General features: G+C 37.5%; 1 protein-coding gene across 2 annotated transcripts in view; it reads left to right on the top strand.

The window, feature by feature from the left end:
- LOC108430901 (connector enhancer of kinase suppressor of ras 2-like) overlaps nt 1-15,515 on the top strand; it is a 132,592-nt gene that overhangs the window by 34,442 nt on the left and 82,635 nt on the right. For both annotated transcript variants that reach the window (XM_017703718.2, XM_037540708.1), the window contains exon 2: nt 568-731. In XM_017703718.2, the coding sequence (XP_017559207.1) occupies nt 568-731 (164 nt within the window). The remainder of the gene's footprint in view (nt 1-567; nt 732-15,515) is intronic.

Raw genomic sequence — 15,515 nt, 5'->3', positions numbered from 1 at the left:
TTGCCACATTTTGTGTCACTGCTGCACTGAGAATAGTCTACTGTCTTATGGTGGTCAGTTTCTATTGATGGACATATGTGCAGCAGATGGGCTACAGTCAGTAATTGTAAACCACCAAAGTGCACCTATACCAGTGGTGTCCAATCTTATCAAAGGGCTACAGGTTTTCATTACAAACAGGCAAGAGCACACCTGACTCTGCTTGTTTAATCTATTGCTGAGTCTTCAAACATCTGATCATGTGTGCCCCTGCTTGGTTGGAATGAAAATCTGCAGCCACACCTGCACTTCGTGGATAAAAGTGGACACACCTGACCTACGACAAAATTGCAGATGAATGTAGGTACAAAGTAACTGTACCTAAAAAAATGACTCTGTGTATATTATATCCTATTGTTTCTGCATACAAAGCAATATTGCTAACATATGGGATGTTTCTTTACAATTATACATGCATTTAAACACCTTCGACAATATTTGTATTAACTAAAGTATCAGAAATACCTGTGAGATGCTATGGACTGTCCTGCATGTGACATTGTATCCTGCATTCATTGTGTCCACCAGGCTTGGACGACTGCCTACAGCAGTACATTAAGAACTTTGAGAGGGAGAAGATAACGGGCGAACAGCTCCTGCATATCACCCACCAGGAGCTGGAGGAGCTTGGCGTCACCCGCATCGGCCACCAAGAGCTCATACTGGAGGCTGTGGATCTGTTGTGTGCACTGGTAAGCTACTTTAGCTAATACTTGAGTACAGACTTTCCATTGATTACAATTTAGACATCGTTACACTCCAACTTAGGCATTAGGTTACTTGTGTAAAGATGGCATGCTAGCAAGTACCTGTTATATTTACTATTGATCAGTGCATTCTTTCTGTTTACTACAGTCAGACACCCTGCAGTTTTTAGCTCTATACAAATATTTGCACAAGAGATCAATAACACAAAAGGTTATTCAGTCAGGAAAGGAAACGCATACACAAAGCTTAAAATACAAGTGCAAACTTGAACAAATTAGCCTGCTAGGTAACAGAGTGCATCCCACAGAGACTTGGATTAAGGTTTCTGGTGCCTGATTAGAGCATTCTTCACTGCTGCAAAGGTCACTGCACTAGCCTAGCACATTAGTTATCAGACAGTTGTGCACCATGGCTTGCACCATACAAAGAGTACAAACTCTATAGTAAAACTAACAATAGCTAGCAACTCACAGCCAGCTCCCAAATCTTTTTAGAGTATGGAAGGGAGGATAATAGAGACGTTTTGCTCCATGCTAGCCGCTAGCTGTTGCTAATGTGAATCAGGGCAGATGTCGGCATCCTCGTGGCTCAGCGTGGCTGTGACATGAAGTCAGTTCCTCTGGGACTGACCCTCCAGGGCCACTGAATAAAATGCCATAAACGCTAGTGTGGGAGCAAAGCAGTCACTAATTCTCAATGACATGGCCAGGGATGCAGAAAGTAATCGTTTACTGGCCTTCATGAGCACTTCTCATCTCAAACCTCCATTGCTGAGTTTATACTGAAAGATGAGTAAGAGAGTGCTTATCCTTACTGATGCAATGTCTAAGCATGACGAATGGTGCTTTGTTCAGTTAGCATATTAATTTTTAAGTAATCAACACAATTCATCATATAAATGACCCAGTACACCCTACCAAATTTTCTGAGCAGTGCTCTTATATACTTTTTAATGCTGCAGTACATGAACAAAGAAAAATATGCAAACAAAAAGAAACAACCTGTCAGGTGACATTAATTTATAATGAGTAACAATTTTGGAATGGGATGGAACAGGAGCTTTAACACTCGACACTTCAGTTATCAAATAATTAGTGACTATAATTATTATAACTGAATAATAGCCATAAGAAGAAACCTAAAGGAAAAAAGGCATAGACAATTTTCTAATAATTATTTCTCATTTATAGCTCATTGAAACAAGTGGAGAGATTCTATTGAAATACACTGTAAAAAATTACTCTGTAAATTTACAGTAATTTATTGGCAGCAAAGTTGCCTGGTAGTTATTATCATTTAATATTTACAGCACTCATACTGTGAAGTATGTTTACACCAATGACATGTTGTACTTTCCCTACAATAATATTACATCTATAATCTAATTAATGATCCACCATATACATGATACAAAGTAAAATACATTACATGCATGTCTCACAAGATGTGTGTTTAAGAGTGTTTTAGCTAGATGCTAAGTATTAAACTTGATGCACATGACTGTTAGTTTGGTGCTAACATTTTAAATCACAGTCATGTCGCTGGGGAAATTAGTATTATTGTAGTAGTGCTGATCGAATACTTATAATCATTATACAGGCTGTGCTAAGTAAGCAGACTATTAGGTGCTATGCTGAAGTTACTAACTTTATCACTAGCTAATTAGAAGAAAAATCTTGTTGCATTTACATGCTTTGCAAATTTGAATACAACTTAGCCATATTTTAACACATAAATAATGGAATTTTAAAGGTCCTTTGCTGCTTCACATAGGACTTTTTGGTGCCTGTTTTTAAAGAAAAGCATTTTCATGTATTATTACAGTAAAGTATGTGATACATTGTAATCCACCTGTACATTACTAAATTTCTTTATAGTTTAGGATTCAAGACGTAAAGCTGATGAGAGGCATTAAGTTTTAAGACCTACTTTAATGAACTGCTGTTGTTGCTGGATGCTGCTGTGGATGCTACAATTTAGGCAGGGGTACTTTAAAAGTTGTGCAAGAGGAGGGGCCGGTCTATGATTCATGATCTGGGCTGTTGTCATTGGAGATGCAGCTGCTTGCTATCAAGGACACTGAAGACATTCTCTCTCTTTCTCTCGCTCTCGTTCTTGCTCTTCCTGGCAACAGCCACAAGAGCCCTATAGTCAAGTAAAGAGTGAGGCTCCTCTTTGTCTTCAACTCTCTCCGTAAATTACTTCAGTGTCATTAATGAGCTTGGCAAGGTTGCATTGGAGCGCTATATCTGTAGCAGCAAGCCCTCCTTTGATGACTCCTTCAGTGGGAAAGGATCAGACAACACACAGTGGCGTTTTCATCAGTACTGCTTGAGTTGAATAGAGCTTAACACGACTGACCCTTTCTTATCAGCCATGCAATCTGAGACTTTAGCAAAATCCTCTTTGTGTCATTATCGACATTGAAAAATTTATCGGCATGAGGAATTGGAGCTTGCTGTGTGTTACTATGTTTTATATCACTGTGTAAAAGAAGCATTATATTGCCTTTATTATTGGGTACACTACAACAGTTTAATCAAAAGCATTTGTAAATTACACTATAGGTCCAAAATATGGCTCCTATGCATGAGCCTAATGTCATTACATCCCATGTGTCCACTATGCCCCACTATGCCTAGAGGGGTGTAAAGCCCCATCAGCACTGAGCTGTGGAGCACTGGAATGGTCCTGGTCCTGCACAGAATGGCACTATGTGGCATAAAAAATGAAAACCTACACATTTTTGAGCTTTGGCAGATCATGGTTTTTACACATCAAAATACATCTGATGACAACACTGAGTAGTCATATTATTAGAGGAGAAATATAAGCTGAAAGGCAGAAGTAATTGCTATATTACCTTGGGATAAAATAGTAAACTTCAGTCTGCTGCTACTTAAGGACTGATTCATTTTAGACATGTTCTGTTCTGATCCAAAGGATAAAGATCAAAGCTGATCCAAGCCTACTTGCACCACTGTCGTATAGGTAACATAAAACATAAAACCTTATCCACAACCTACAACATCCAGGTGTTTTTCAGAACATGATAAAGTAATATAAATTTCTGTTTTACAGTGAAATATGAGATCTTGGAACATGTGTATTTTTACTACTTAACTGAGTTCCAAATAGATTTCTTTGTATTTCTTTCAAATAGTCTTCATGCAAACATAGACACACGAAATGCGAGACTAAACACAAATAAGCAATATGTTCTGGTTTCATGGGCATGTGTGTATTAGTTTAACCATTTCCAAATATCTCTTCATGGAAACACAATATTTACAGTTACCATCCAATAAATTTGGTGTGCTGCTGCTGAACAAATCCACACAATGACTGGAGTGTGCAGAGATGCTGCATTCATTTAACTGTTTTATTTCAAATGAGATCTCTTTTAAAAAGCAGGGATTTCTTTCTATGTTTTACAATATTTATATTTATATTTATTCATTAACTTTAAAGCACAGAATCCCAACCCTGCTCGTGGAGTAGGGCCAGAGCCCAGCACAGTTTCAAAATCTGGTTATTAAGAGATGAGATTAATCAGGTGTGCTTAAACAGGAAACATCACCAAATGGTGCAGGAATCTGGTCCTCCAAGACCAGAGTCCGCTACCCCTAATTTAACTGGTTTAACATGTAAATGTGCTAGTTCAGTTGACAAGCTGTGCGTGAATAGGTTTCCAGGAAAAGTGGATCACATTTCTTTCATGTGAAAACTAGCCGGTTAAGTAGTTAGCTAGCGGAGTATTCAATAGTTTTTGAAGTAACCTGCTAAATATTTCTAATTAACAAAAACTGATACGCAGTTCAGGTAATAATGTAGCAGCATGAAAGGCAATATTGTAACAACATGAGCTTCAGCGATTTTTGTAAAGGTAGCATTGCAGAAGTAGTTTGCTTCAGCAGAACCCTGGCACAGAGGAAAAGTTACACTCTTAAAATAATGCTTCTTCAAGGATTCTTTAGTAAGGAAAATGTTCTGTGTAGAACCATGAACACTGAAAGAACCCTTTCTAATATCAAAATGTTTTTGAATCGTGAAATCATCAGATGGATGGAGAATGTCCTGCAGATGGTTCTTTATTTAACCTTTTTGAAAACCCCTTTCACAGTGCAAAGAATTTTATATGAAACTATTTTCTTTATTAAGAACCCTTGCAGAACCATCAATTTAAGTATGTACCATTTACTTACCAGTTTGTTTATTTAAAATGGACAACAGCATGTTTTCTTTTTCAGTGGTGGAATGTCGTGTTGTGCATCCATTGAAAGTCAGACTTGCAAATGGTGCTTGTGACTAGTTTTTCCTTCATTTTCTGAAAATGCACCAAGATTTTGTTGCAATTTATGACACCGTAAGCGAGTTGCAGCCTGTTTCAGGTTAAGCCATTAACTTGGTCTAGGGTAAATGTCACTTTGAACATGAAAATAAAATTAGAATTTATGTTGATTTTTTTATTATTTACATTATCAATAATGTTGAATAATTGTTTTAGCCCTATTGCCAAAGTAAATAGCTTAAAATAATTTCCATGGCTGCCTCAAACTTCTGTACAGTGATCAACAAAACCCAATGCACAGTAATGCACTGCAAACTCAGAAACGTGACACAAATTCAGAAAACACTTTCATCAACAGGAGAACACCTGAGCTACAGTTTACAAAGTGACTCTGAATTTCTGAAGTTGCATGTTCTTCCTGTATACGTGCACCGGTGTAATCATGTTGATTTGTTTTTTTCTACAAATCTACAAAGTTGCAGCCACTTTTTTCCTTTCTTATTTTGTAAAATGCAACATGTCATTTTGATGAAAATGTTTTCTGCATTTGCAGTTGATTTTTTAATTTGCATTGGTACTTGTTGGCCACAGTACAGTGTTTGGAAAACATATATATTCATGCTCTCTCTTTTTTGAACATCCATCTTGTCCACAAGTTTAGTTCTTTAATCCATCTGCACTGGCCCTTGTGGAAAGCCACGGGTGGCACGAACATTTGCATTGCGTCACTTTGGCAAGCTGGCAAAAATGAGTAATGACTGAAGCCAGTTGCAGAAGAGAGAGAGAGAGAGAGAGAGAGAGAGAGAGAGAGAGAGAGAATGCTAGACACAGATGCAGTCATACAAACAGGAAAGACACAGGCCACAGTATAATGCAAGGTGAATAGCATATAGCAAGAGAGGACATGTGTGCACACTAATTTGAGGTAATGCTTTTATTGCCATTAATCAAAGACAAGCCAAGACTTTTCATTGTTGGATTGGGAAATTATTAAACATATGCATTTTAAGCAATTTGCAATCCAAGCAGCTCCAACTTTGACTCAATATAGAAAGCCACATACAGACCTCCACAATGGTCTATACAGACATATTTATGAAAAAATGGCAATATAGGTTCAAAAGGTGGGAAAACAGTGCAAAAGAGTGTAGATGTAATGTGTACATGAGTAAAATGATCACATAGTTATGGTGTTTCTAAAATAAAAGTATCAAGGTTATTTTCTGCCACAGAGAAGATTAAATGGAACCTATTACATCCTATATTTTGCTCATGGATATTTGTCCCGTCTTCACCATTAATCTTCCAGTACATACAGAGTGTGAGAACTATTAGATAAATAGCTGCAATTTCACAGGGCCATTTGGCTGCAAATAAGCATCAACCAATAATACCATTACAATAGTAGAAGTGCTACATCATTTCATTTTAATTGGCTTTGTCTACCACATGCCACACTTCTAAAAGAAATGAGAAAGTGCAGACTCTTATGACTCTTAATACATGATCAGAATAGCTGCTTCTTTGTGAGACAACATATTTACAATGTTGTTTTATACTATTGAAATCTGTTGCTTGTAAAGATGTACTAATATATGTTCTTCTTGTGTACTTATCATTTATGGCAACCACATGTATTATGAATATCTGAGAACTCTTTTTATTATTATTCTAACTGGTTCTTAGAATAATAATAGCTCAGAAAATATAGCTCAGAAAGTTATTTGAAAGATTGTTTGAAAGATTTCATTGCAAAATGCTTTATATTCCACTTTGAGAGTTTTCATTTCTTTTATAAAATAGGTTGTTTGGAGTAGGCATTACACATAAATCATTCATAAATTAGTAAATACAGTGTTTTCCACTGTGTGTCTTTTCAGAAACATTATATCCTACTGATTTCTTTTACTGATTAACCGAAAATATCACCTTTTGTCTTCAGTGGGGCATAACTAGGCTGGTTGGCACAATGTGAATATTTAACATATTTTTAAAGAGACTAGCTAACATGAAGTAAATAAAGAGTTGTCCTGATATGGATGGCATTGGTTGGCACATTGATTTTGAGGTTAATCTGCATATATACATGTACATTGCCCTCCACATATATTCACACCCCTCACAAATATAAGTAAAGCCTGCTGTAAAACCATCATTTACTGTTTATCCTATTATATTCAAAAACATTTGTTTTTCTAATGGCAAAGAACATTCACATTGTTGTTCAGCATGCGCTGTAGCTGGATCTTCCAGCAGGACAATGACTCAAAACACACCTCTAAATCAACACAAAAATAATTAACTGATAAGAGAATCTGGGTTTTACCATGACCGCCCCTTGCCATGTGTTCTTCAGTCCCAGTAAGCATTATGGGAGAAGACTCAGAACTTTTATGTCTTGGCAAAAGGGAGGCTACACAAAGTATTAAATGACTAGGTGCCAACAACTGTCATCCTGTCAGGGCCTAGGGGATGGACACATGCCACAGCCTCTTTCACTAATATCTTCCTAAATTTTTCTTAAATTTGTTCTTGAGAAAGATCCTAAGAAAAAGTCTACGTCAGATTCATGACATGTTCTTAAATCACAGAACTGTTCACACTTTTGTTCTCTTGAGTGTGTGCAGATTCTGTTCTTACCTAAGAACAAATCCCAAATAAGAAAACATTGGTGAATGTCAGAATCTTCATGAAAACTGCTTAAGTGGGTTTGAAGAAGAAATTTTGCCTTAAGAACATATAATGAATGAGGCCCAATGTTTTTTTTTGTTTTTTACAGACTGTTTTGCTGTTTACTAGGGGTGCCAATATATGTGGAGGGCACTGTACATACAAAAGTAATACCTGAGTAAGCAAATGAATGCTGAGATGAGTTTAGATATCCATATATTGGAAAACAATGCTCATCCTTATTTAATTCCTCTTGGAAATCAGCCCCAGAAAGCTGGCAGCATCTGGAGAGCCCACCATGCAGTAGCCATAAAAAGGCGTAAGGGGCCATGGCGGCCATGCAGGGGGATTAGAGCATTAGGGAGCATTAGAGAGTGCTTTCAGCGCTCCGCCCTACACAGGCGGACCCTGGAGGCCACGGCTGGCCGAGGGAATCGCTATTGTAGTGCCTCCGTGCTGGAAGTGCCTTGCATTAGTCAGGGGGCAGCTGCTGACTCTCCACTCCGGCCTATGTGTGCGTGCGTGTATGTGTGTGTGTGTGTGTGTGTGTGTGTGTGGGCGGTGGTGATGATGGAGAAAATACCCGTTATCTCAGCTTCACACACGGCTGGTGGATTAGCGACCGCTCTGTACATCACGTTCCGCTCCACTCAAAAACCTCCTGAGCCCCCTCCGATTCGGCACTAGAATGAATGCGCCCATGCGACGTCTGGCTCCAGATACACACACAACAGAGAGAAGTGGGCTCAGTGTATAGGCTCTCTTAGATGTGCACAGTCTAGCTGGGGCACATAATATCTGTCCAGCCTATGAGTCTATGACTGCATGGAGAAAAGAGTGGTTTAGTGTTAATTACATAATTGTTCATCCACTAAGCTGCTTTACCCCACATCAGTGTCTCTTCTGTCTCGGCTATATCATACAAGTCGAGCCGCTCTAAATGTAGGGGTAATGCATATCAAAAGCACTTCCAGCTCTTGTGTGGCGTTCACCAGTAAACTGTAGCCTTCTCATCAAATACTTTGTAACTTTTTTTTATTCTCCATTTGAAAACACCAGCTGCCCTTTAGATTTAACCTTTACTGATTTCCACATTTCACACTACACTCAACACTGGGCTTGAGAATAATCATCATATTTAGTAGGTAAGGTAGAGTAGATTTTGGGCTATCGGTTTTGTAATTGACTCTGTAGAGGAGTGGTTGAATGATAAACTTATATTGCAAAGATAAAAATGCAATCTTGTCAGTCACCATAGACAATGACTTCACTGTGCTTAGAAATAGACATATAGAGAAACATTGGGCCTATGTCCCAGATGTGGCACAGAGGTTGAAAAATGCAACCTAGAAAGTTTCAGAGAGACAAAGATTTGTTACATCAGTAAAGAAAGGTAAAGAAAGATTTTGAATGAAGTTATGAGAATACATAATATTATAAAGATTATAATGTCCATACTGGGTGCATGGTCACCATAGCAACAAAGCAACCAAGTCTTAGATGATGAGGGGAACTCAGGGTTCGGGGTGTTCTTGAAATGGCTAATGGAATTTCTCTGAGCAGTGTTGTGCTAATTATTGATTACTTTTATGTGGATATGCTCATAAGCATGGGCTTTGATTCGACCCTGATAGTTGGCAAGCTCTCTGGGTTTAACACAATAAGACTGTATGCATACACATTTAAACAAACACAGAATTTTGCATTCCAGGCATTATTTTAGTTGACGTCTATATGACTGTAGCAAAAGTGTTGCTTTGTTATACCAATCACTAGGCATACCTTAACCTTAATCGCTGAAATCTTTGAGCTCTATTGACCATGTCATTTTTTAGTGAAAACAAGAGGAAATATAGCAAACTGCATTTTTGGTGTCCCTTCACACATACGGTATGTTAGTTGTATTCATTGGTGTAGTCAGAAAGTAAGAGAAAAAGTAGGTATAATATAAATCTGCATAGCACAGTACACATGTTCAGTTATTCATTTGTAAAGCACACACTGTAGGACAACTGATGTAGATTGGGCTTGCATTGCCATGTCACATTGAGTCAGATATCCATGAGCTAACATAAATAGTGTTTGTGTTCTTTTCAATTTAGGATGTATACAACATAAAAAATGTAAAAATAAATGGTTATACATGAGATGCTGCTAATTTCACAGGGCTTATGTTACCAAACCTTACCTCAGGTTATTATTTTTTGTGAGATTTTGTGACTGTATCTGATTCTCAGCATAAACAAACTTAATAATTCAAATATGTATGGTCTCACTATGCTATGCTGCAGCATTGTTCAGCTCCTCACCACCGCAATGTCCTCTCCCCTTACTCTGACCCCTGTGCTGTGACAGTTAGTGAGAGACATGGTCATTAGCATACAAAATCAATATCCAAAGGGGTAAATGACAGGGTAAACAAACCATGCAAAGGCTGAATTAGGATGTTTTTTGTACATAGGCTTCTTTCGATTGTTAAGTTGAAAAAAGGGTAACCTGTGTCTTCTTTAAATAAATAAATAAATAAAAGCACTGGGTCCTACAAACAGCTGAATAAACACATACACACAGACATTTGCTAGGACTGCAAAACCAGTTAAACACAGGAGGGAAATAAATAAATAAACAAACAAACAGAACCCGACCCAATTATGCCCATGAAACAAAGTCCCCCCCTACACTGCACCAACAGCAGCAGTGTATCTCCATTGTTTTGTTCAATAGGCTGCCTCCTTTTGTGATACCCTGTCCTCTAATACTCATTAGGAAAATGTTTTGCTGATATTTTGTGCATCTGTGCTGGCAATGAATGAATGCTGAAATATTTATTGTGAATATTAAATTAGAATCTCAAATTAGAGAGTATTCATTAATATACAACAATAGCTGTAATACACTCCCCTCTATTTCCATAATGATGAAACGTAATGCAGTTGAATGTAAATTGTTATTAGGTTTTGCTGGCAGGTTTGAGGAAATAATGAGTGTATATTGCAAGCAATGGGAAATTGTTGTCAGAAGTGGTTGTGTAAAGTGCTTTTTTACAAAAGCTACATATTATGTGTTGTTGATTTTCTAACTGAAAATAAGTTAACACACCCACTAGATAAAATCAAATAACTTCAAATAACTTATTATGTGTGCTTTGTTGGAATGAAAACCCTCAGTCACAATGTTCCTTTGTGGATAGGATTGGACACCCCCCTGCTGTAGAGGATGTCTTAACTTATTTTCACTTAGAAAATCAATAAAACAGGTGCTCAGGGGTGCTTACAAACTATTGCCTATGGCTGTACACATATATAAACATCTCCTGATGTAATTATCATCTAACACCTGGTTTAGTATTTCATTATGTCGAATTAACTGTGCTTATTATGGAATTTAGCAAATCCATGTGATGGTTGGAAATTTGTTCCTTAAACTAGCTCACAATATATTAATTAAAAAAAGATATTCTTGTTAAGTTTTACTATATTTATGTTTATTTGGAATTATTTTAATGTTATATGGTACTTTATAATTACAATCCCTCAGTGCAAAGATACATAGTTTTAAACAAACAGTGGGCCTCCTTCACCAATATTCCTCCCAAGTTGTTCTCGAGAAAGGTCCTAAGAAAAAGTTCATGACATATTCTCAAACAGCAGAACTGTTAGCACCTTTGTGCTCTTGGGTGTGCATAGGTTCTGTTCTTACCTAAGAACAAACCCCAAATAAGAAAACATTGGTGAATGTCTGAATCTTTGTCAGAACTGCATAAGCTGATTTTAAGAAGAAATTTCTTCTTAAGATCGGTTGGTGAGCTTTAGTGTCTTCGTCTTCAGAGCTCCGTTTCTGTAATTTAATGTAGTAAATGTAAACCATTTCGTAATAAAATCTATGTGAAACCTCTAGTACGTATTAAACCGTTAAAAAACTTTAACCTCGCCTTTAACCTTCAAGTTCAGTTAACAGTGCATCAGTCTTTAGTGTGCGCATTATGCCCATATTAGGAACGCCGGGTCTAAGCTAAATTTCTTTATTGCCTCTATCGCACCCAGTGTTAAATACAAATGTTCAGAACCTGACACAGGTCATTAAAAAGTTATAATACTAATATTACTACATTCAAGCTAAAGCTACTGCACCTCTATTTGATGTCACTAAACAACATGAAACTAAGGTGGACTAAGGCGGTGCTCTGACAAGTGCTGTCTTTTCAAAATGTTCTACTGTAGCACATATTTACAGGTATACCCATAAATAAAACCTCTAGGTATAATATTTTGTTAGGCTAAAACTACAAGGCTGAATTATGCTTCCTTTTCAGCCAGCTTCTTGTTTGAACTTTCCCATTCCACCTTAAATGGTACAGAAGTTGTGACTAGCTATCACAAATATTAGCAAAAGAGACAAAATACTGACCTGTCGGTTCTGTGAAACAGCAAAAATAAGTTAATGTTACTCAACTTTTAAGTGGAAATAGAGAAACCTCCTCATATCATACCTTTCAACCCTCCATGAAGTTGTAGTCAGCTTCTTTTTCACTGGCTGCTTGTTCAAATTTTCCTGTTCCACCTTAAATAGCGCAGCAGTTCAGAATATGAAACGGCACCATTTAAGGTGGAACAGGACAAGTCAAACAGCAAACAACAAAAAGCTGGCAAATGTCCTGAGAAAATGTCCTCAGAAAAATGTTACAAGCTTTAAAATAATAATTTTAATATTCTGATAGCCTAATCAGTTCATCAGTGAATCAGCAGTGATATTAAGATGAGTTTTTACTGGATTAGCCTGAGTGCGGGTACATTTATAGATCTTTTCAAATCAAGCTAAAAGGGAATATCTATCTTATTTCAGTGAGCATCAGATGAAGAACAGAGAACTACAGGATACCCTGTTGATTTTGTTCTGACTTCTTTTCATCTGCCCTCAGTCTGTACATGGAAATGTTTAGTTCCAGAAACCTGCTTAAGGAGATTGTCAGTATAATGACAAGAAGTTAGTGCACAGTAGCTTTAGCTCACATGTAGCAATATTCATATTTCAACTCATGAAAGACCTTGTAATTCGAGGATCCAGTGGTATTAGAGAGAAGAATGTTCACAGAACAAAATATATCGGGTTCTGAACTTGTTTATTTAACACATTGTTTATAGAGGCAATTTTTCGAAAACCCTATTCATTGGCCATAGAAAAATGGAGCTTAGACCCAGAGTTCCTAATATGGGCATAAGAACATAGCACTGAATATAGAATGACAACATGAGTATAGAGGTCTATTGACATTTTTTCTGCTACACATTTAAACTGTCCGCCTCTTTTTTCTACCACCCTGTATGTATCAATAGGTTAATTTCCTTTTAATTCAGTAAATAGATGTTTTTTTTTTTTTTCAATTTTGTTATACCCCAACATTGGTGTGAAAGTAGAGGAGGCAATGGATAGGGCAAGATGGAGGCAGATGATCCGCTGTGGCGACCCCTAAAGGGAGCAGCCGAAAGAAGAGTTATACCCCAACAAGTAGTTTTATTTTTTCACTCCAGTCGGCTTATTTTTTCAGTTAAATCTTTAGGTCATTTAAAAGCATTCTGTCACAGACGTACCTTGTTGATTGTTAGTGTAGTGTAGTGGCTAACACCTCTGCCTCATATACTGTAGACTGGGGTTCAATCCACTGCTCGGGCAAAGACCCTACACTTTACCAATAAGAGTCCTTGGGCAAGACTCCTAACGCTACCTTTTCCCAGCTGTGTAAAAAATAAAAGATCAATTTGTAAGTCGCTCTGGATATGAGCATCTGCCAAATGGTGTAAATGTAAATATCTCAGGTAGCTAGCTAGCTAGTTGAGTTTGTGTTGCCAGACAGCCTACAGCTGTCATGACTGAGGAAGCTGACTTAAACATTGGTTCATATAGTAGGTCTCTTCTTTGTAAAGGTGTTTTTACTGGATTTGACTGCCTTGCATGATTTTTAGCTGTTTACTGCTGCCAGCTATCTATCTGTGTCTGGATTTTGGGAGTGGTTAGCTAGGTTGGTGAAGTTAGACAGGGAAGCTGGTTTACAGTTTGAAAAGCATATTTCCATAATCTGATTGGATGGCGTTGAACCTGGCAGTAAAGTGTTGCATAGAGATGAAGCATTTCACAAGTCTTTTGTTTAAACTCTGCTGTACTGTATTGTGTTTAAAATGATTTTTCTAAAACAAGGGGAGATGATCCAAGCAGATAACATGATAGGAAGTGTTGTTGGTGTCAAATGGATGGCATTGTTGATTGGAATATTTCTTTGCTAATTGCTAATTTAAAGGCTTAAGTTGAACATTAATTTCTGTCAGAGAGGTATCAGAATCTATTTGACTTAATTTTAATGCCAAAACTCATGATAATTGATTACTTTAAAAAGCGAAGTAATTAATTGTCTTAATTAAGCCATCATTGCATTGGGTGGATTAATTGAGAGTGGGCAATGGGTGAATTAACTGTGGGCATTAAGTGGATTCATTGAGTGCAAGGAAACCTTTAATCCATACTACATTTGTGTTTGTAAATAGAAAAGAAGGTGTTTTATTATTGAATTTGATGGAGTTATTTTATTATGTTTGGGATTACTTGGATCTTGAAACACAAAAAGCGCAACCAATTTATAAGATTAAAGTTTGAAGGTGTGGAAAAATATTCCTGCAGATTTAATCGAAAATTTGAAAGCATGTCTCCTGAAAAGAGTCTCCTACCACATTGCAATAAAGGCAAAGAATGGACACCCTGAATACTGAGAGAATTCATTCTACATGGAGTTGTTCTGGATTCTGTTTAATTTTCTGTCAAATTAAATACATAATGGCTGTTTTGACTGGAGACTAAATAAATAAAGGGTGGTCTCTGACTGTTTGTGAGTGAATATGGGTGAGTGGTGTAGCACAAGAGTTAGCAGACGATCAGAAATAGATCTGGCTAGATCAAGGCGAGTGTCAGCAGACATCAGTTCCTGTCCAGGAGGACATGACTGGAGATGTCATGGGCAGTGGAGTGCAGTGTGGCTCAGTGTGCCTGTGTGATGTTCAACCCCTGCCGCACACACACACACACACACACACACACACACACACACACACACACACACACACACACACACACACATACTCGTCCACACACGAATACAAACTAAAAAGACTTTCAAGCTCTTTCTAATGTACCTCACCAGCAGAGCTGTCCTCTCAATGTGAGAATGACCCCAAACAGTAGCCTAGGTTATGTGCTGTTATTTATTCTGAAAACCTTAAATCTGAAGTAACTTAAACCACAGTCACAGAGGTGTCTATTTGAGTTTGTGTACCAAGACTGCCACAACTGAGGAAGATAACTCAAACATTTGTTTGAGTAAGTCTGTTCTGTGTAAAGGTGTTTTACTGAATTTGACAGCCTTGCATGATATTTAGCCTATTGTTGCTAAATGTACTTAAACACACCCTTTGCACCTTTTCACTGAAACCAAAATCTAAGTAAAATCTAAGTGATTTTCAGCAAGAAAGTGCTTGGATAAATATTTTGAAATTCATGTGTGGCTTTATATCAGAAGGTACCAGCTGAGTTTGCACCTCACCTGTAGTTCTGATCCCTTCACTCTAGCGTCATGCCAAGGTTTTGGAGGCGCTAGACACAGAATGTGTTATCAAAGCTCTCTGAAAACCAGGGGAATTTGTGTTATCTTACGTAAAAGAAAAACCCCACAGAGGAAGGACCTGCAACACTGCTTTCTATGCCCTCAAATCCTGTACGAAGCAGCCAGGTCCCATTTCCACCAACATTTTTAAGTACTTGCCAG

Source organism: Pygocentrus nattereri, chromosome 8, assembly GCF_015220715.1.
Source record: "Pygocentrus nattereri isolate fPygNat1 chromosome 8, fPygNat1.pri, whole genome shotgun sequence".
Taxonomy (NCBI): Eukaryota; Metazoa; Chordata; class Actinopteri; order Characiformes; family Serrasalmidae; genus Pygocentrus; species Pygocentrus nattereri.
This window is presented reverse-complemented; position numbering and strand designations above follow the sequence as displayed.